A 22,892-nucleotide genomic window follows, 5' to 3' on the forward strand; every position below is an offset into this window, starting at 1 on the left:
TTTAAATTTACGTTTTTTAAACTTCCCGAAAAACGTTGGTGAATTGCCATATAATACATTAAAAAAATATTTTGTTGAAATTTTGAAATTTCAAGAGGGAGAAATCCCTCTAGTTAATAAATTGTATTATCTATCAAAGTTGAATAAAAATAAGAATGTCTTGCAACCTAATGTTAATGAAGGGAATCTAACAAGATTCCTAGAGGATTCGGCTATGGAATACTATGAAACTGCTACTCTAATGGTTTCCTTTATATTAGAAAAAGATATTAATGAAATAATGAAACGCTACTTTAAAAATATCCAAATTCTATTTCGAGGGACACCAATACGTGTGTTCCCGGATTATGCACCTATCACTCAAAACAGGAGACGCGAGTTTCTTGTAATGAGATCGCAAGTGATTGCACTTGGTTTTTCTTATATTCTTAAATATCCATGTAAATGCGTTGTAAGGTCTGCTAAAGACATATTCGCTTTCCAATACCCCGAACAGTTGAAATCCTTTCTCAACGCTAGGAAGGTAATAACTCCCTCTGTAGTTAAATCATAGACGAGGAACATAAAATGTTTGTGGATACCTTTAGCTACGTTAAGCTTATTGCCTGCAAATTATGTGGTTTTTGAACTTCCTATAATTTTTGTCCCAATGGGTGTTTGTTTCTTTGATGTAATGTAATATGTAATTTTGATGGTGTAAGAAAAAGGTGTTGGTTAAGCATAATATGGATGAAACTATACATATTGCATTCTTTTTTCTGTACTAAGTTAACACTTGCTGTAATAATGGAAATTAGAAAAATAAAATTAAAAAAAAAGAAAAACTGTCATATCAAATTTCGTTCCTCATTTACAAAGGCTTTTCTCCCATTGCATGTCTATTTGAAAAATACTTATAAGTTTCCTCCGTAGTGAGCCACAAGAAGCGTGAGGCATTCACGCAACCCCCTATGAAAATGAATTAAAAAGGTGTCAGTGTCTTTGGTGGGATTGGCATATTTTCTTCACAGGAGCAGAGGTGTCAACTCCTGAGATGACCTTTCTCCTCAAGATTCAGTTTTCAAGTGATGGATATTGATGCTCTGGAAAGATATCCTCCTCCAAAGGAAGAGCTGAGATTCACGCCTGGCAGCATCAGATAAGGAATTTTCATTCTAAAAGTAAAAGAGGAAAGGTTGCTACTGTGAGGAGAGGAGCTTCTTCTTCCTCTTAGTATATTTTGGGCAGGAGCACACATGGAATGCAGAGTGTAAAGGGACCTATCAATTGTCAGCGTCTAAATCTCCTCACAAGTTTTGTAAATGAATATGAATTTATGAAGAGAAAGTGAAAAAGGATTGGAGAAGCAAAGATAGCCATTGGTACACCTGAAATCTCACCATGCTCTGGATGACTTGGGAAATGAATCTGTAGAAATTAGAATTGTAACTGAAGAGCTGTTTAAGGAATTGTGAATGGGTAGATGGGCTCAAGTTGAGAAGAAAGAAAGCTCTTTTGCTGGACTGGCAAATGCATAGCTGTAGGCTCTGATGAGAATTGAACTCATGACCCCTGGTTTACTAGACCAGTGCTCTAGCCACTGAGCTACAGAGCCTGCTGCATGCAAAGTGCTGATCATACTCCAGTCATTTGGATACAGCTGTCCCCGAGATCTCTTCCTTTAAACGCACAAATAAGAATGAAAGATTGCAGGGCTAGACATCTCTGTCATCATGAACCATGCCTTCATAGCCCTCGGCATAGATTTACAATTTCCTTTCATTTCAAGCATTTTCTCACATCCTTTTGCAGATAAGGTGGCACTTTTTTGCCCTATTTCCTACCCTTTCTGTGTAATAGACTTTTATAAGATCTCCAGAAACGTTGAACAAGAGTACATCTTAGCTGCAAGGAACCCGCACTTACAATGTGGTCCCTTATTCATTTTCATCATAGAACATATTTAGTCAAGGACTATAAATCTGAGCAAAAAACACAAGCTGCCAAATTTCAAACCTAGCGCAACTTTTCACACTAATTCAGCATTTCCCTCAATGACTGTAATGAAAACAATGCTCTCGAGTTGGACTGGACTTTCATTTTCTTCGTGTCTCGTCTTGCGGGCGCACCTTTTTATCGGAAGGACCCATGAAATAAGGGCCTAGAAAATAAGGTCAAGGTCAGCCTTAGGTATCATATACGTCTTTCCTGGTTGAAGTGAATCCCAATCCATACATCTTTTGGGAGAATTCCAAGGAAAATGGAGAGGTTTATGGAAAGATTTCTCAGTGTTTGTAATAGGTCCTTAGAGCGTTAGAAAACAAGCGCACCTCCAAAGAAAAGGGAAGTGATTATTCCCTTGTACAGGTCCTTGGTGAGGCCTCACCTGGAGTACTGTGTTCAGTTCTGGAGACCGTATCTACAAAAAGACAAAGACAAGATAGAAGCGGTACAGAGAAGGGCGACCAGGAAGGTGGAGGATCTTCATCGGATGACGTACGAGGAGAGATTGAAGAATCTAAATATGTACACCCTGGAGGAAAGGAGGAGCAGAGGTGATATGATACAGACTTTCAGATACTTGAAAGGTTTTAATGATCCAAAGACAACAACAAACCTTTTCCGTAGGAAAAAAATCAGTAGAGCTAGGGGTCACGATTTGAAGCTCCAGGGAGGAAGATTCAGAACCAATGTCAGGAAGTATTTCTTCACGGAGAGGGTGGTGGATGCCTGGAATGCCCTTCCGGAGGATGTGGTGAAGACCAGAACTGTGAAGGACTTCAAAGGGGCGTGGGATAAACACTGTGGATCCATAAAGTCAAGAGGCCGCCAATGAAGAGTGGGTGATTCGCCAGAATGATGGCTACTGCCTGGAGACAATACCCTTATTCAATAAACATACACATGCTTACTGTGACTCCAACATCGCTCTAAGCTTCAACAGCAAGAGGAAATGTGGAAAAAAGGATTTACACTCACAAAGAGGGGAGTAGCTGGCTTGTTACGGCGGTTACTACCCCAAACCAAATAAGCCTGATACTTCACTTTCAATGCATATACAGCATTGTTCTCTGCGTCAACGGCAGGGGAGAAGAAAAAAAGGGTTCGCACTCACAAAGCGGGGATTAGCTGGCTTGTTACGGCGGTTACTACCCCAAACCAAATGTGTCTGATACTTCACTTTCAATGTATATCCAGCATGGCTCTCTGCTTCAACGGCATGGGAGAAAGACTGATACATCACGCATTTCCAGCATAGCTTCAACAGCAGGGGAGAAGAAAAAAGGATTCACACTCACAAAGCAGGGAGTAGCTGGCTTGTTACGGCGGTTACTACCCCAAACCAAATGTGCCTGATACTTCACTTTCGATGCATATCCAGCATGGCTCTCTGCTTCAACGGCATGGGAGAAGACTGATACATCACGCATTTCCAGCATAGCTCCCTGCTTCAACGGCAGGGGAGAAGAAAAACAACCAATAAGGACTGTATAACATAGTCTGGGTAAAACAAATAAGCATGGGTGGAGCTTGCTTATTGCGGCGGTTACTACCCCAAATACCCCTAACTAATCAAGCTAGATATTTCACTTGGATGCAGCTCCATCACTGCTCTCTACATTAATGGTGGGGGTGGAAGGGAAATAGAACCAAGAGCTAAGAGAAACAGATAAGTATGAGAGAAAAAATGTGTGAAGCTTGCTGGGCAGACTGGATGGGCCGTTTGGTCTTCTTCTGCCTTCATTTCTATGTTTCTATGATATAAATACTAATCAACACATATTTGAAAAATGAAGACCTCCAATATAATGAAAAGAGTAAAGTCAGACGATGCTTTGCAAACCCGAAAGAATGTTTCTAAAAGACAAATAGGTTTAAAAATAGTAAAAATACCTCAACTGTTTCTTTGTGAATTTAATTAGTGCAGAAAATGAGGACATACATTATCGGATTGCTTTTCAAAGGAAGTGGAATAGAATCATATTGGAGAGAAGTACAAAGCAGGAATATGAAATGATTTTTCAACTACTGTATTTAAGGAACACATTCACTGAAGGAAGAAGAACCAAGAAGGGTATTGTTCTCAAACATTAGTCAAAAAATGAATGAGAAATGAAATGAGAATAAAAGAAAAACCATGTCATATCAAATTTCGTTCCTCATTTACAAAGGCTTTTCTCCCATTGCATGTCTATTTGAAAAATACTTATAAGTTTCCTCCATAGTGAGCCACAAGAAGCGTGAGGCATTCACGCAACCCCCTATGAAAATGAATTAAAAAGGTGTCCGTGTCTATGGTGGGATTGGCATATTTTCTTCACAGGGGCAGAGGTGTCAACTCCTGAGATGACCTTTCTCCTCAAGAATCAGTTTTCAAGTGACGGAAATTGATGCTCTGGAAAGATATCCTCCTCCAAAGGAAGAGCTGAGATTCACGCCTGGCAGCATCAGATAAGGAATTTTCATTCTAAAAGTAAAAGAGGAAAAGTTGCTACTGTGAGGAGAGGAGCTTCTTCTTCCTCTTAGTATATTTTGGGCAGGAGCACACATGGAATGCAGAGTGTAAAGGGACCTATCAATTGTCAGCGTCTAAATCTCCTCACAAGTTTTGTAAATGAATATGAATTTATGAAGAGAAAGTGAAAAAGGATTGGAGAAGCAAAGATATCCATTGGTACACCTGAAATCTCACCATGCTCTGGATGACTTGAGAAATGAATCTGTAGAAATTAGAAATGTAACTGAAGGGCTGTTTAAGGAATTGTGAATGGGTAGATGGGCTCAAGTTGAGAAGAAAAAAAGCTCTTTTGCTGGACTGGCATAGGCTCTGACAAGAATTGAACTCATAACCGCTGGTTTACTAGACCAGTGTTCTAGCCACTGAGCTACAGAGCTTGTTGCATGCAAAGAGCTCATCATACTCCAGTCATTTGGATACAGCTGTCCCCAGGATCTCTTCCTTAAACGCACAAATAAGAATGCAAGATTGCAGGGCTAGACTTCTCTGTCATCATGAACCATGCCTTCATAGCCCTCGGCATAGATTTACAATTTCCTTTCATTTCAAGCATTTTCTCACATCCTTTTGCAGATAAGGTGGCACTTTTTTGCCCCATTCCCTACCCTTTCTGTGTAATAGACTTTTATAAGATCTCCAGAAACGTTGAACAAGAGTACATCTTAGCTGCAAGGAACCCGCACTTACAATGTGGTCCCTTATTCATTTTCATCATAGAACATATTTATTCAAGGACTATAAATCTGAGCAAAAAACACAAGCTGCCAAATTTCAAACCTAGCGCAACTTTTCACACTAATTCAGCATTTCCCTCAATGACTGTAATGAAAACAATGCTCTACAGTTGGACTGGACTTTCATTTTCTTCGTGTCTCGTCTTGCGGGCACACCTTTTTATCGGAAGGACCCATGATATAAGGGCCTAGAAAATAAGGTCAAAGTCTAGTAATTTCAGCCTTAGGTATCATATACGTCTTTCCTGGTTGAAGTGAATCCCAATGCATGGGAGAATTCCAAGGAAAATGGAGAGGTTTATGGAAAGATTTCTCAGTGTTTGTAATAGGTCCTTAGAGCGTTAGAAAACAAGCGCACCTCCAAAGATATAAATACTAATCAACACATATTTGAAAAATGAAGACCTCCAATATAATGAAAAGAGTAAAGTCAGACGATGCTTTGCAAACCCGAAAGTGTTTCTAAAAGACAAATAGGTTTAAAAATAGTAAAAATACCTCAACTGTTCCTCTGTGAATTTAATTAGTGCAGAGAATGAGGACATACATTATCGGATTGCTTTTCAAAGGAAGTGGAATAGAATCATATTGGAGAGAAGTACAAAGCAGGAATATGAAATGATTTTTCAACTACTGTATTTAAGGAACACAGTCACTGAAGGAAGAAGAACCAAGAAGGGTATTGTTCTCAAACATTAGTCACAAAAATGAATGAGAAATGAAATGAGAATAAAAGAAAAACCGTGTCATATCAAATTTCGTTCCTCATTTACAAAGGCTTTTCTCCCATTGCATGTCTATTTGAAAAATACTTATAAGTTTCCTCCATAGTGCGGCCCTAGCATCTAAACGGGCCGACAACTCCCCTACCGAACCAGTAAGGACCTCGAGGTACTGTTTTTGGTATTGCAGCTGCTGGGCCAACCCAGCCAAAATCGATCGTTAAGACGATCGATCACATGATTCACATCCCATTAGTAAACACGGAGGCAAAGAATTCATTTAGTCTTTCTGCAATGGCCTTATCTTCCCTAAGAGCCCCTTTAACCCCTCTGTCATCTAATGGTCCAACCGACTCCCTCAAAGGTTTCTTGCTTTGGATATATTTTAAAAAGTTTTTATTATGAGTTTTTGCCTCTATGGCCAACTTCATTTCAAATTCTCTCTTCGCCTGTCTTATCAATGTTTTACACTTACCTTGACAATGCTTATGTTTTATCCTATTTTCTTCAGATGGATCCTTCTTCCAATTTTTGAAGGATGATTTTTTGGCTAAAATAGCCTCTTTCACCTCACCTTTTAACCATGACTGTAATCGTTTTGCCTTCCTTCCACCTTTCTTAATGCGCGGAATACACATGCACTGTGCCTCTAGGATTGTATTTTTAAACAATGTCCAAGCCTGTTGAACACTTTTAACCTTTGCAGCTGCACCTTTCAGTTTTTTTCTAACTACTTTCCTCATTTTATCAAAGTTTCCCTTTTTAAAATTTAGTGTTAGAGCTGCAGATTTACTTATTGTCCCCCTTCCAGTTATTAGTTTAAATTTGATCATGTTATGATCACTGTTGCCAAGTGGCCCCACCACCATTACCTCTCTCACCAAATCTTGCGTTCCACTAAGAATTAAATCTAAAATAGCTCCCTCTCTTGTTGGTTCCTGAACCAATTGCTCCATGAAGCAATCATTTATTACATCCAGGAACTTTATGTCTCTTTATGCCTCCCGCTTCTTGTGGTTCACTATGGAGGAAACTTATAAGTATTTTTCCCATAGACATGCAAAGGGAGAACAGCCTTTGTAAATGAGGAACAAAATTTGATATGACATGGATTTCTTTTATTCTCATTTCATTTCTCATTCATTTTTGTGACTAATGTTTGAAAACAATGCCCTTCTTGGTTCTTCTTCCTTCAGTGACTGTGTTCCTTAAATACAGTAGTTGAAAAATCATTTCATATTCCTGCTTTGTACTTCTCTCCAATATGATTCTATTCCACTTCCTTTGAAAAGCAATCCGATAATGTATGTCCTCATTCTCTGCACTAATTATGTTACAAAGAAACAGTTGAGGTATTTTTACTATTTTTAAACCTATTTGTCTTTTAGATACATTCCTTCGGGTTTGCAAAGCATCGTCTCTCTTTACTCTTTTCAATATGTTGGAGGTCTTCATTTTTCAAATATGTGTTGATTAGTATTTATATCTTTGGACGTGCGCTTATTTTCTATCGCTCTAAGGACCTACTACAAACACTGAGAAATCTTTCCATAAACCTCTCCATTTTCCTTGGTATTCTCCCAAAAGATGTATGCATTGGGATTCACTTCAACCAGGAAAGACGTATAGGATACCTAAGGCTGAAATTACTAGAATTTTACCTTATTTTCTGGGCCCTTATTTCATGGGTCCTTCCAATAAAAAGGTGCGCCCGCAAGACGCGACACGAAGAAAATGAAAGTTCAGTCCAACTCGAGTGTTGCGGTTCAGCCCGCGAGGCTCGCGTCCCGGCCCTTACCTCGGAGGTTTCTTCCAGTTAGCAGCGAAGCGGAGTCAGAGCCTGGGCGTCCCCGCGTGGGAGACGCCATTGCTGGCCAGCTTCTAGGCGCGTGCGCGCGCGCGGCTACCCCACACCTGTCTAGACAGTTCCCTGCCCGAGGATGGCTCCGCCCCCAGTCTGACGTCAAACGCCACGGCCTACTTAGAACCCCGGAGTTTGCTAGTGCTCTAGCCACTCCGTCCTTGCCTGCGTGCCTGCCGTGCCGGTACTCGTCTTGCTCTCTTGTACCGGCTTCTTCCTTTCCAGCTTGTGCCTTCCAGGGTTCCAGCCTACTTACAGCCTGAGCCTGGTCCCTGCCTGCCTACAGCCCGAGCCTGGTCCCTGCCTGCCTACAGCCCGAGCCTGGTTCCAGCCTGCCTACAGCCCAAGCCTGGTTCCTGCCTGCCTACAGCCTGAGCTTGGTTCCAGCCTGCCTACAGCCCGAGCCTGGTTCCTACCAGTTATAGCCCGAGCCTGGTTCCTGCCTGCCTATAGCCCGAGCCTGGTCCCTGCCTGCCTACAGCCCGAGCCTGGTTCCTGCCAGCTTCAGCCAAGCCTGGTTCCTGCCTGCCTATGACCCGAGCCTGGTTCCTGCCAGCTTCAGTCAAGCCTAGTACCTGCCTGCTTCTGCTCCACCGGCCACCGTACCTGTCCAAGTTCCAACTCCGAGCTTCTCCTAAGATCCAGTGGTCGGGCCCCTATGGGCTCCTCCCGGCGGAGCTCTGACTTCCAGGGTGAATCTCCTAAGTCCCAGTAGCTGGGCTTCAAAGGGCTCCTCCTGGGGGAGTACCAGCTTCCTGGGTGAAGCTGACACCGCCTGCCCGCCAGAGATCTGCCTCCCGGCCTGTCTAGTTGAGACCAGTGAAGTCCTTCCCAAGTCTCCTGTAGGCCAGCCCAAGGGTCCACTAGTCATATAGTTCACAACAGATTGCAAGGCCATGGACTCGGCAGAAACGTCAGGAGTCCGAAACCTTTCAGGAATGGCTCAACAGATACATCGTCAGATGCAGCAGCAACAACAAGACATTGACCTCCTGATAGGTTCCATAGGGCAGCTAGCGGGTCGCCTGAACAGCGTTGCCGAGCTCCCTCCGCAAGCTACGGACTCAGTATCCAATGGGTTGGTTTCCCAACAACTACAACTACAGCAGCAACATCAGGATGCCCAGCTGGTTCCATTGGACAACTGGCTGCCAGACTAGAGGCTATGGGTTCCCAACCCTTGCCTGCAGTAGCCTCTCTACTTCAGGTATCAGCTTCGCCTACGACCCAGCTTCCCGCACCCTCATGCTATGCCGGAGATGTCAGAACCTGTTACTGTTTTCTCAACCAGTGTTTTAGCAGGTTCGCTTTATTGCCCCCAGCAATTTCCTATGGACTCCGTTAAGGTTGCCTATATCTTGTCCCTGCTTGATGGGAGAGCCTTAATATGGGCATCTTCCTTTTGGGAGAACAACAACCCCTCTCTGAATGACCTACAGTGGTTCATTGTATTATTCAAGCAGGTTTTTGATGAACCGGCCCGCCGGGCCACCGCCACTTCGGACCTACTATGACTCCACCAGGGGGCTCGCTCTCTGGCCGATTACACCATGGAGTTTCGGACCCTTGCCCAGGAAGTGGGTGGCAGGACGGCACTGTCAGGGCAATCTTCATGGAGGGACTTTCTGGGCACATAAAGGACGAAGTCGCAGCCCGTGAACTCCCTGAAGACCTCAACGCCCTGATGGACTTGACCACCCGAATCGACTACCGCCTGCAGCAGAAGGCACACGAATCACGTGCAAGGAAGTCTAGTCCTGCACCTGGCCTGCTACGATCGCTGCCTTCATCGAGGGCCTTTCACCAAGATGCCTCAATGCCTGAGCTCAGGCAATTGGGACGTACCTCTCTCTCCCCCGAGGAGAGACAACGCCGAAGGGCTTTGGGCCTATGCCTATATTGTGGGCAGAGAGGCCATTTTCTGGCACGCAGCCAGGAGCGGGCAGAGAACTCTAAAGCCTAGGAGGTCAGGAGGAGCTCCTCCTAGGTTGTGCATCCGCTCCTCACTGCAGCCTGCCTATCACTCTGGAGTACCCAGGAGGGTCCTTGGAGACCCTCGCCTTTCTGGACTTGGGAGCAGAGAGCAATTTTATTCAGCAACAACTGGTCACCCAACTATGCATCCCGATGAAGAGACGAGATGTTCCTCTGCGGATCACGTCCATCCAGGGAACACTACTACCTGGGCGAATCATGACTTCCACGGTCCCTGTCACTGTCCGCACCGGGGCGATCCATACGGAGATCGCCTTCCTGATTTTGGAGAAGGCCGTCCACCCCATGGTGCTCGGACTACCATGGCTCCAAAAGCACTCACCAGTGATCCAGTGGGACACCATGCAGATCACTAAATGGAGTTCTTTCTGCATCTCTCACTGCATGAAGGTGCCCAAGTCTCCCGCTCGCCTGCTTCTGCATTCTACTCTTGATCCTCTGGCGCCTTATGAAGAATTTGCTGACGTCTTTTCCAAGACTAAGGCGGAGATTCTACCACAGCACCACCCATACAACTGTGCCATAGACCTGTCAGGTACTACGCCCCCATGAGGTCGTGTGTACCCTTTGTCCCTGCCTGAAACAAAGGCTATATCTGAGTACATAACAGAGAATTTAGCTAAAGGCTTTATCCGGCCGTCAAAGTCCCCCGCCGGGGCGGGGTTCTTCTTTGTCAGAAAGAAGGATGGCCCCTTGAGGCCGTGCATCGACTACCGCGGGCTCAATGCCATCACTAAGCGGGATCGCTTCCTGCTCCCACTGATTCCTGAATTACTTGATAGGCTCCAAGGAGCCAAAGTGTTTACTAAGTTGGACCTACGCGGAGCCTACAACCTAGTACGGATTCGCCCCGGAGCTGAATGGAAGACCGCATTTAACACCAGGGACGGGCATTACGAATATCACGTTATGCCCTTTAGCCTCTGTAATGCCCCTGCAGTCTTCCAGAATTTAATAAATGATGTGTTATGAGACCTGCTGAATAGTTGTGTTGTAGTCTACCTCGATGGCGTCTTGATCTTCTCTCAAGACCTGTCCACGCACCGACAACACGTCCGCCAGGTTCTGCGGATCCTTCGTCAGCACAACCTCTACGCAAAGCTGGAGAAGTGCTCCTTCGAGCAGTCGTCCCTGTCCTTCCCTGGGGTACATTGTATCTACCGATGGGTTTCAAATGGACCCTGATAAAGTCTCCGCGATTCTAAACTGGCCACGCCCGAAGGGCCTGAAGGCATTAAAGCGCTTCCTAGGATTTGCGAACTTCTACCGACACTTCATCCCCAACTACTCACTCATTGTGGCCCAATTGACTATGCTTACCCGCAGAGGGGCCAATGCGATGGACTGGCCTGCCTCTGCCTGCCAAGCTTTCGAGGAGCTTAAACAGGCGTTCCTTCAAGACACTTGCCTCTGCCATCCCGACCCGAACCGGCCATTTATCGTGGAAGTCGATGCCTCCAATATCATAGCCGGTGCAGTCTTGAGTCAACACACAGATACGGGACAACTTCTTCCCTGTTCATACTTCTCTCGGAAGTTCACTCCGGCGGAGTGCAATTACAGCATCAGTGATAAGGAACTACTGGCAGTGAAACTAGCCTTAGAAGAATGGAGACAGTGGTTGGAGGGAGCCAACCACCCTATCAATATTTACACCGACCACGAGAACCTCGCCTATCTCAGTCAGGCTCAGCGCCGCCGCCTAAATCCTAGGCAGGCCCGTTGGTCCCTATTTTTTGACCGATTTAATTTCACATTACGATATCACCCCAGCTCCAAAAATGTCCATGCTGATGCATTGTCTCGAGCCGCTGAGGCCGAGGAAATACCCAAGACCCCCCGGGTACATCCTGGATCCATAGAAGGTGTGTCTTGCCTCCTCCGCAGTTGCCTCTGAAGAAAAGTCTGCAGTTCCCCACCATTCCCGCCAGGCAGGCCTGACCTGGGAGCCAGCCCGCAACATCTTGGACAAGGACCAGATTAAGATCTCTCTCCATGACCACCCAGGTAAACCCGGGCCTGCTAAGAGGGGGCATAAGAGGGGAGGTACTGTTGCGGTTTGGCCCGCGAGGCTCGCGCCCCGGCCCTTACCTTGGAGGTTTCTTCCAGTTAGCAGCGAAGCAGAGTAGGAGCCTGGGTGTCCCTGCGGGGGAGATGCCATTGCTGGCCAGCTTCTAGGCGCACACACGCGCGCGCGTGGCTGCCCCACACCTTTCTAGACAGTTTCCCTCCCGAGGATGGCTCCGCCCCCAGTCTGACGTCAGATGCCGCGGCCTACTTAGGGTCCCCGCGGACGCCTGATCAGTGCCTTGCAACAGGGTTCCTTCGGTCCCCCGTTGCCTTGAGCCCCGGAGTTCGCTAGCACTCTAGCCACTCTATCCTTGCCTGCCATGCCGGTACTAGTCTTGCTCTCTTGTACCGGCTTCGTCCTTTCCAGCTTGTGCATTCCAGGGTTCCAGCCTGCCTACAGCCTGAGCCTGGTCCCTGCCTGCCTATAGCTCGAGCCTGGTTCCAGCCTGCCTACAGCCCAAGCCTGGTTCCTGCCTGCCTATAGCTCGAGCCTGGTTCCAGCCTGCCTACAGCTCGAGCCTGGTCCCTGCCTGCCTACATCCCAAGCCTGGTCCCTGCCTGCCTACAGCCCGAGCCTGGTTCCTGCCAGCTTCAGCCAAGCCTGATTCCTGCCTACCTACAGCCCGAGCCTGGTTCCTGCCTGCCTACGACCTGAGCCTGGTTCCTTCCAGCTTCAGTCAAGCCTAGTACCTGCCTGCTTCCGCTCTACCGGCTGCCATACCTGTCAAAGGTCCAACTCCGAGCTTCACATAAGTCCCAGCGGTCGGGCCCCTACGGGCTCCTCCCGGGGGGGCTCCGATTTCCAGAGTGAATCTCCTATGTCCCAGTAGCTGGGCTGCTAAGGGCTCCTCCCGGGGGAGTACCAGCTTCCAGGGTGAAGTTGACACCGCTTGCCTGCCAGAGATCTGTCTCCCGGCCTGTCTAGTTGAGACCAGTGAAGTCCTTCTGAAGTCTCCTGTAGGCCAGCCCAAGGGTCCACTAGTCATATAGTTCACAACATCAAGAGCATTGTTTTCATTACAGTCATTGAGGGAAATGCTGAATTAGTGTGAAAAGTTGCGCTAGGTTTGAAATTTGGCAGCTTGTGTTTTTTGCTCAGATTTATAGTCCTTGAATAAATATGTTCTATGATGAAAATGAATAAGGGACCACATTGTAAGTGCGGGTTCCTTGCAGCTAAGATGTACTCTTGTTCAACGTTTCTGGAGATCTTATCAAAGTCTATTACACAGAAAGGGTAGGGAATGGGGCAAAAAATTGCCACCTTATCTGCAAAAGGATGTGAGAAAATGCTTGAAATGAAAGGAAATTGTAAATCTATGCCGGGGGCTATGAAGGCATGGTTCATGATGACAGAGAAGTCTAGCCCTGCAATCTTGCATTATTATTTCTATGTTTAGAGAAAGAGATCCCGGGGACAGCTATATCCAAATGACTGGAGTACGATGAGAACTTTGCACACAGTAGGCTCTGTAGCTCAGTGGTTAGAGCACTGGTCTAGTAAACCAGGGGTCATGAGTTCAATTCTCCTCAGAGCCTACAGTTATGCATTTGCCAGTCCAGCAAAAGAGCTTTCTTTCTTCTTAACATGAGCCCATCTACCCTTTCAATTCCTTAAACAGCTCTTCAGTTACAATTCTAATTTCTACAGATTCATTTCCCAAGTCATCGAGAGCATGGTGAGATTTCAGATGTACCAATGGATATCTTTGCTTCTCCAATCCTTTTTCACTTTCTCTTCATAAATTCATATTCATTTACAAAAACTTGTGAGGAGATTTAGATGCTGACAATTGATAGGTCCCTTTACACTCTGCATTCCATGTGTGCTCCTGCCCAAAATATACTAAGAGGTAGAAGAAGCTCCTCTCCTCACAGTAGCAACTTTTCCTCTTTTACTTTTAGAATGAAAATTCCTTCTCTGATGCTGCCAGGCGTGAATCTCAGCTCTTCCTTTGGAGGAGGATATCTTTCCAGAGCATGCTCTCGATGCCAGGGCCGCTTCGGCTCCAGACCGGGTACCCGAGGCCCCGGACTCTTCTGCGACGCAGCTGCCGGCACCCTCCCGCTACACTGGTGATGTAAGGACCTGCCGCGGCTTTCTGAGCCAATGTTTTGTTTGGTTCTCTTTGCTGCCCAGGCAGTTCCCCTCAGATGCGGTGAAAGTGGCATATATCCTGTCCCTGCTTGATGGGAAAACTTTAATCTGGGCTTCTCCCCTCTGGGAGAACAATGATTCTTCATTAACGGACCTACAATAGTTCATCACAAACTTTCGCCAGGCCTTTGATGAGCCCACCCGAGTAGCCACAGCTATGTCTGAGCTGCTGCAACTTCGTCAGGGGGTTCGGTCCCTCGCAGATTATACATTGGACTTTAGGACGCTGGCCCAAGAAGTAGGTTGGCAAGATGGTAGTCTTAAGGCCATCTTCCTGGAAGGCCTCTCCGGACGCATAAAGGATGAAATTGCGGCCCGAGATCTGCCGGAGGACCTTAATGCCTTGATCGAGATGGCGGCCCGCATTGATCGCTGCCTACAGCAACGGGCCAAGGAGCAACTCTCCCCTCGCTACAGTCCGGCTCGTGAGCCGAGACCTGTGTCCTCGCCCAAGATTCCTCGTCCAGACGCTTCCACCTGCGAACCCATGCAGCTGTGTCGGGTTCCGCTTTCTGCTGAAGAAAGGCAACGTCGACGTTCGTTGAACTTGTGCTTGTATTGTGGCCAGAAGGGCCACTTCTTGGCACACTGCAAGGAGCATGTGGAAAAACGCCAAAGCCTAGGAGGTCGGGAGGAGCTCCTCCTAGGCTTTGCCACAGCTCCTCAATGTACTGTCCCGGTTCCCTTGGAATATCCCGGGGGGCTCCTTTGAGACGATGGCGTTCCTGGACTCCGGAGCTGGAGGCAATTTTATCCTGCAGGACTTAGTCTCCCAGCTGCGAATCCCGACGCAGAGATGGGAGGTCCCGTTATGAATTACCTCTATCCAGGGAACGCTTCTTCCTGGACCTGTCCAGATGTCCACCACACCCATTACGGTCCGCACCGGGGCGATCCATTTGGAGGAGATAGCCTTCCTAGTCTTGGAGAAGGCTGTCCACCCCGTGGTGCTAGGGTTGTCGTGGTTACAGAAACACTTGCCTACAATCCAGTGGGATACGCTACAGATTGTCAAATGGAGTCCTTTTTGCCTAGTTAATTGTATGAAAGTGCCTAAGACTTCCGCACTTCCCTTGATGCACTCTGCCGTGGGTCCTCCTGCACCATATGAGGACTTCACGGACATATTCTCGAAGACCAAGGAGGAGATCCTTCCGCAACATCGTCCGTATGACTGTGCTATAGACTTGCTACCTGATACTATGCCCCCTCGAGGAAGGGTGTATCCCTTATCTATACCTGAGACCCAGGCCATGTCCGAATATATTGCGGAGAATCTGGCCAAGGGATTTATCCACCCGTCCAAGTCGCCCGCAGGAGCAGGGTTCTTTTTTGTCAGCAAGAAAGACGGCTCATTGAGGCCGTGCATAGACTATCGAGGCCTAAATTCTATTACCAAGCGAGACCTTTACCCGCTCCCGTTAATCCTGGAGCTCCTTGATCGGCTTCAAGGAGCAAATATCTTCACAAAGTTGGACTTGCGAGGAGCGTACAATTTAGTCAGGATCCGTCCCAGAGACGAGTGGAAGACCGCATTTAATACCCACGACGGGCATTACGAGTACCTTGTAATGCCTTTTGGCTTATGTAATGCCCCGGCGGTGTACCAACACCTGATGAATGAGGTGTTGCGGGACCTTCTGAACACCTGTGTAATTGTTTACCTCGACGATGTATTAATCTACTCCCAGGATCTGTCGTCACACCGTCAGCATATCCGTCAAGTACTCCAGATACTTAGGGAGCATGGTCTCTATGCAAAGCTGGAAAAGTGTAGCTTTGAAAAAATGACCCTGCTGGTCCTAGGCTACATAGTCTCTGCAGCTGGCTTTCGAATGGATCCACAGAAAGTGGCGGCTATTAAGGACTGGCCCCGGCCGAGGGGGTCTTAAAGCGTTGCAATGCTTCCTCGGCTTTTCCAATTTCTACCGTCACTTTATCCCCAATTATTCTTGTATTGTGGCCCCGTTAACTGCACTCACCCGAAAGGGGGCTAACAGTGGATTGGCCTACCTCTGCCTGTCAAGCTTTTGAAGCCCTCAAAGAAGTCTTCTTGTTAGACATCTGCCTTTGCCATCCAGATCCCAGCCGGCCCTTCATGGTGGAAGTTGATGCCTCCAATTTGGCCGTGGGGGCAGTACTGAGTCAGTACTCTGATTCCGGACAGCTTTGCCCTGTTCATTTTTCTCAAGGAAATTCTCCCCGGTGGAGAGCAACTACTGTGTTGGTGACAAGGAGTTGCTAGCCGTGAAACTTGCTCTAGAGGAATGGAGACAGTGGTTGGAAGGAGCCAACCATCCAGTTACGATTTACACCGATCACAAAAACCTAGCATTCTTGAAGCAAGCCCAATGCCTGAATCCAAGACAAGCCTGGTGGTCGCTGTTTTTTGACCGGTTTGACTTTACGCTATAGACCCGGGTCGAAGAACGTTCGAGCTGATGTGCTCTCGCGCTCTTCTGAGGTGGAAGAGACTCCTGATATACCTCAATATATCCTGGATCCTGAAAAAGTAAGCCTTGCTTTAACCTCAGTGTACTCTCAAGAGAAGACCATGGTTCCATGTCGCTCACGAAGAGCAGTTCTCACCTGGGCCCATGACTCCCTCACTGGGGGCCATGCTGGTAGGAAAGGGACTTTGGACCTGTTAAACCATTTTTACTGGTGGCCAACGGTGAGACAAGACGCCCAAGCCTTTGTGGGTCATGCCCTACCTGTGCGGTTCAAAAACCGCTCATCGGGAAGCCCAGGGGTTTGTTGCAACCATTACCTATCCTGGTGGGACCTTGGACCCACATCTCCACCGACTTCGTCATGGACCTTCCTGCCTCAGGAGGTAATTCGGTTATTTGGGTAACCGTGGACCGATTTTCCAAGATGGCGCACTTTGTCCCTCTGTCTAAGCTACCATCTGCTCCTGACCTGGCTGGCCTGTTCGCCCAGCATATTTTTAGACTTCACAGTCTCCTGCAGGATATAGTCTACGATCGAGGACCACAGTTTACAGCTCGATATTGGAAAGCCCTATGTAAACGCTTCAAGGTGCAACTTAGTCTTTCGTCAGCGTTCCATCCTCAAATTAATGGGCAAACAGCACGAACCAATCGAACCCTGAAGACCTTTCTTTGTGCCTTTGTGAACGAATGACAAGATAATTGGGCCGAACTACTCCCATGGGCAGAGTTCTCCTATAATAATCACACGCATGCCGCCACTGGAAGTTCGCCGTTCCTCGTTGTTTATGGGAAGCAACTTCATCCGCCCTTACCTTCGGCTGAACCTAGTGCACTCCCGGCAGTGCAACTCTCAGCTCGTTTGCTTCGGTCCCTGTGGATCTCTACCTAGGAAAAGATCCGTAAAGCCGCTCTGACCGCCCAGAAGTGGGCAGATAGGCATCGTCAGCCAGCACCCATCTTCCTCCCAGGAGACCGTGTCTGGCTTAGTACCAGAAATCTAGAGCTACGTATTCCATCTAGAAGACTAGCTTCAAAATTCTGTGGGCCTTTTCGGGTCGCCGAACAAATGGGAGCAGTCTTACCTGCTGGGCAATGTCACGGATTTCATGGACTCTGCGGCTACTGAGGTAGGCTTTCCCGTTGCCGACCAGGTTTTGGAGATCCGGGTTCAGCTGAGGATGTGGTTTCCCTCAGCCCCCTCGACATTCCCCTCCCACCAACATAGCATGACAAGACCCCAGATGTAAAAGCATTGCCGAATATTAGTGTCACAGCTATCGTTGCTTCAAAGGGAGATTCTGGGGCTGGAGTGTTCGCTGTTCTTGTTCAAGATTCTTTGTCGGGTGGACCTGTTGTTTCATCTGAGATTTCGCTGGAGCCTGATGGGGAGTCAGATCAGGCTTCCAATATTTCCTCTTTTACGGTCCCCGGTTACCCCCCCCCCCCCACCCCCCAAATTCGGTGGTAGTAACCATGGATGCTTTGTGGGACCTAGCGGCCTCCATTGGCCAAACCTGTGTTAACTGTTTTTGGCTAAAGCTGAATGTTTCCTCTCCTATTGATACTCAGATCTGCTTGTAATACTGTTCAATATCAATCTCAAGAGAGAATATTGCTTTTGGAGCAGGAGGTTATTGCAGTTAAACACATTCAGACCTCATTTATTGAGGAACGGAATAGTTTTCAAAGAAAATTGGAAATATTGAAAAACACATCACGTCATCTTAATTTGAGGTTTCTTAATTTTCCAAGGGTAGTTGGAGAGCCCCCTAGAGTGACATTACATCAATATTTTCTTGAAACTTTGAAGATTTCTGAAGAGACAATTCCCACTCTTAATAAGATTTATTTTCTTCCATCATCCCACAGTTCAGTGCATGTTGAGGCCTTGGACTTAACAGCTTTTTGGAATCTTTAATTTGGAGATCATTAAAAGTCACTCTTATTGTTACCGTCTTCTCAGTCTGTTAGTTTCATTATGAAAAGTTTCTTCAGATATACAAGGGATTCTTTTGTGGGCTCAGCAGTCCAGGTTTTTACAGATTTATCGCGTATTACTCAAGATAAAAGGGCTTTCCTAGCTTTACGCCAGGAAGCTTTATCATTAGGGGCTATCTTTGTACTTAAATTTCCCTGCAAAAGCTTTATTAAATTGGGTGGGGAAAGTTACATATTTTTTGCCCCTGAGCAATTACAAATGTTTGTAAGCTCTAGGAAAAATGTGGTTTCTAGCCCCATTATTCAGTCTATAATTTGAATGACTTTAATAATTGACCGCAGATTTTTCATGCTACTGCTATTTTCAATTTAATTTCATTTTGTTTCTTTTGGTATATCTCCCTAATTTTTCAGTTCCTTTTTGTTACCTTTATTATTGTGGTCAGTATACGATTGGTTATGTTTTTCTAGTATTGTATTATTGTATAGAACTTTTATTAAATTAAATCATATTTCTGTACAAAGTTGAATCTTTGTAATTTATTTTTAAAAGTATAAATAATTTTTAAAAAATGTCATAAAATATGTAAAAGCAGTTCTTTAAAACAACTGCTTTATATGCCAGTGGCTCTAGAAATACCACATTCAGAATGAGATCATCATGCGACAGATGTAGGAATCCCAAAAATGGAATTAATAGATGACAATTTGAAATGAATATAAGGTGTGAGTTTGCAGGCTGTTTTGAGACCTGGTGCATCCTGGTTTCCTTTAATTATGTAAATCTATATAGAGGGAAGTGCCTGGTTCATTCTTATATTGTAAATAGTGGGCTTTTTTCACACTACCTAAGCACCTTTTGCTTTATTTATTTTATTTATTTGGTTATGTGCTAAAAAAGCAACTGTGGTGTTCAGAACATAGAATTACTAAATGCTCCTATTTGTAAAAATAAGAGTGAACAAGTGAGCCACCTTCACCACTTTATTCTTAATGCTTGTATTCATTTTCAGTTAAAAGTGAAGATTCCTTGAAAAGCCAGGTCACTTGGTTGTGTTCTTGGTCTGCTGTCTTATTGATCATTCATGGAGAACTCTGTGCTAATGAGAGGGTTAATATCCCTTCAGCTCTTTTCATGGCCAGCTCAGCAATGAGAGAATTAGTCATCTCTCTGACCTATTAATCTGGGGAGTGTGGCAGTGAGAGGGTTAATTCCCCCCCCCCCCTCCAATTTTTTTTTTTGTTTGCTTGCTTTTGCTTTGTTATTTTATCTTGCTTTTTCAGGTGTTCGGCCCCTGAGATGCTTAATCTTCCTGCATGTTTCTCATGAAGGCATCATCAGTGAAGGAGTTAATCTCCCTGCAGCTCTGCAGTTGAAAGGGTTACTCTTCTAGCATATGATATGATGTAATGGTTAGGTGCTTAAAAGGGAAACATAATAATAATGGGAAAATCAGGCAGGATTCTTTTGTTTCAGCAGGTTTACTGTTGGTCAGATTTTGAATTTAGCTGAAGAAGCCTATGTCAGAAAGAAGGGTTTGTTTCTCACAATTCATAAATCGAAATTTTTTTCTTCTAATTCTCCTTTACAACATAAATCCTGTTTTGCAAAGCCACGGTAAATCATCTCCGCTTTTCCACCTCCCAAGTGTGAATTTCACAAGTAGGAGGGATCTTGTTCTCTCCTACGCTCTGCATAGCCATAACACCACCTGATCCTTCTGCCCATCCAGGATTTTCTTTTCACTCTGAATGTGTACTGAAAGGAGGGTGGGTAGCAGGCATCCAGAGGTCTTGCCAGTCCTGCTTCAGATGTGCACTGCAACAGAAGATTTGCTGTACAGTTGTGACTGAATTATTTCTATGTTCTCCTCCTGAAAGCAGTGCCTTTTCATTCAGCAGTTGGCTGGTCCACCGCTCTGTCTGCTGAATCTACTAATGAACAATTGAGAGAGGAGGAATTGGAATTACCCAGCCGAGCTCTGGAGACAGGATCCCTCTCTCTTCCATTATGGAAAACACAGCATTAATAAACGGGAGCGTGCAGAATCCCAGCCTTTCTTCCCTGGGCCTAGAGTCCTCTGTGGCTCAGTCCGTTCAGCTCCGGATCTTTAAAATTATCGTCATTGGAGACTCAAATGTTGGTAAAACTTGCTTGACCTTCAGGTTTTGTGGAGGAACATTTCCAGAGAAAACGGAGGCCACGATTGGGGTAGATTTTAGGGAAAAAACTGTGGAGATTGAAGGCGAAAAAATAAAGGTAGAGTATGGTTGTCTGTGTGTCCAGCAATATTGTTCATATTGCAGCTGTCTTTCATTGCAAAATGCCTCTCTCCCCTTTAACTAAATCCATTCTCTCTCTCTCTGTTATTGTCTATTACTGCATGCTGATTTTAATGAATTTGCTCATTTAGATTTATCTTTTATTTATAGATAAAATGTGCAATATTTGTACCATTCCTTATGAAATTTCTCCTAGGATGTTTCTTAGAAAATGCATTTAACAAGTGCCTGGAATTGGAGATGGGAGCAGGGATAGGGAATGGCTGAAAATGTTTTCTGCCCTGTGGAGGAGCAGCAGTGTATTCTTGTGTGGCTGCGGGCATTGCTGCTAATATTGCAGTCTGCCTGGATTTCCATCAGATCTGAAATGTGTGTGTTTATGCTGCCATGGTCTCGGCCTTCTGCCAGGTGCTTCAGCACTGCAGGCCCATTATAGGATTGGGGGAACCTTTGTAAGTTTCTATAAGAGAGACAGAAACAGGGAGTGAATTTAATGGTTCTTTCAGACAGTGTGAAACAACCTGCAGCCAGGTTCTGTGAGAATAGTATTCAGACATAGATGAAGCATCCCAGATCATCTTCAAGTCTATAGGGCTGACTGCCCGCCGTCTTGCCTTCTGACCCTTTGGCCCTAAGTCCTGACCCTAGAGCAGGGCAGAATTAAGTGTCAGCAGTGTGGTTGCAGATCTGGGTGGTAACGTGAGGGCAAAAAGTGTTATTCTATCCTTGCTGCACACTGTGCAACAAGGACAGAACTTCATGCATAAGGACAAGCCCCTTCTTAAAAATGTTTATTGAAAGTTCAAACTGGAAAACATAGATTTTACTGAAGCCTATAATGGACCCAACAATAACTGGAACAAAGTTTCTGAACTCTTGTCACAATTGAATTGAGACCTTTGGCTGAACTTAGGTGAAAAAAAAAGCAACAGGGAGCTGCAACCTTAGTTAAAAGCTGAAGTCGGAAAATGAGGGTTTTCATGCAGAACTCTCAGGGGCGGATTTTAAAAGGGTTACATGCGTATACTCGCTCCTACGCACGCCGAGCCTATTTTGCATAGGCCCGGCGACGCACGCAAGCCCCGGGAGGCGCATATGTCCCGGGGCTTGGAAAAAAAGGGGCGGGGAGTGGGCGGGGCTGGACCAAGGCCTCCGGCACTGCGGCTGTGCTGGGGGAATCGCACGCCGGCACGCGGCCAGTGCGTGCCACCTACGCCTGCCCAGAGGCAGGCGCAACTTATTTAACAAAGGTTGGGGGGGGGGTGGGGGAGGAATGGGGAAATCCATCGGGGCTCCCCTAGGGCTCGGCCCGCGCAAGGTGCACAAGTGTGCACCCCCTTGCGTGCGCTGACCCCGGATTTAATAACATGTGCGCGGCTGCGCGTGCATGTTATAAAAACCGGGCGTACATTTTTGCGCGCACAAACGTACGTCCATGCGTACATCTTAAAATCCGGCCCTCAGTATCCACAGCTTTCTGCCCTGGGCTTCACCAAAGCAAAGGTTAAAAAAAATGCTGCTGAAAGATACATTTTTGCAATACAATATTTTAATATAACATAACTTACAAACAGTTGTGTGCATACAGAACAGTTTTACTTCTTATTTTCATGGCTGCCTTTTTCAAGCTGTGGTCCACACTTCTTCTGTAAACAGGAAATGCATGTGGAGAAAATGAGAGGGCAATGCTTCTATGTCCTTGCATTTTTAATATATCTTTCTGTTGCCTCTCTGCTTGCCATTGCTGCTGCTGTTGTGACCCAAGAGAGAGGAGATGTGGTAGCAGCAGAGGCAACAGGGCAGTGGTACTTACTTCTAGCCCTTGGGGACCGCAAACAGATCAGGTTTGTAGAATATCCCTAATGAATAGGCATATGAGCGATTTGCATGCACACTGCCTCCACTGTTTGCAAATCCATCTCGTGCGAATTCATTAGGAAGATCCTGATGACCAGACCCATTTGTGCCTGCCAAGGGCCAGGAGTGAATACTACGGCCACCACTGCTTTAAGGGTTGGAAGAGGGTTTACAGATGACACGGGTGAGGCAGAGGGGCAGGGGCGATGGTACGAAATGGAGCAATAGGCAAAATGAAGATGATGGTGTGGTGAGAATACAGCTAGACAGATGAAATGAGATGTGGAGAAATGGTGATTATCATACCTGGGAACTTTTGA

At 46.0% G+C, this 22,892-nt stretch overlaps 1 protein-coding gene and 2 non-coding genes across 3 annotated transcripts in view; 2 read left to right on the top strand and 1 right to left on the bottom strand.

The window, feature by feature from the left end:
- Positions 1–1,521: 1,521 nt before the first annotated feature.
- Positions 1,522–1,594, bottom strand: TRNAT-AGU. The gene has a single exon. It is a non-coding gene; the product is annotated as a tRNA-Thr (tRNA).
- Positions 1,595–13,346: 11,752 nt separating this feature from the next.
- On the top strand, positions 13,347–13,419 carry TRNAT-AGU. The gene has a single exon. It is a non-coding gene; the product is annotated as a tRNA-Thr (tRNA).
- A 6,333-nt stretch (positions 13,420–19,752) lies between these two features.
- Positions 19,753–22,892, top strand: part of RAB33A (RAB33A, member RAS oncogene family) — a 30,800-nt gene continuing 27,660 nt past the window's right edge. Inside the window, exon 1 of the mRNA XM_029607181.1 lies at positions 19,753–20,692. Coding sequence (XP_029463041.1) covers positions 20,444–20,692 — 249 coding nt within the window. The 5' untranslated portion in view covers positions 19,753–20,443. The remainder of the gene's footprint in view (positions 20,693–22,892) is intronic.

The sequence above is a fragment of the Rhinatrema bivittatum genome, chromosome 6, assembly GCF_901001135.1.
Source record: "Rhinatrema bivittatum chromosome 6, aRhiBiv1.1, whole genome shotgun sequence".
NCBI classification, from domain to species: Eukaryota; Metazoa; Chordata; class Amphibia; order Gymnophiona; family Rhinatrematidae; genus Rhinatrema; species Rhinatrema bivittatum.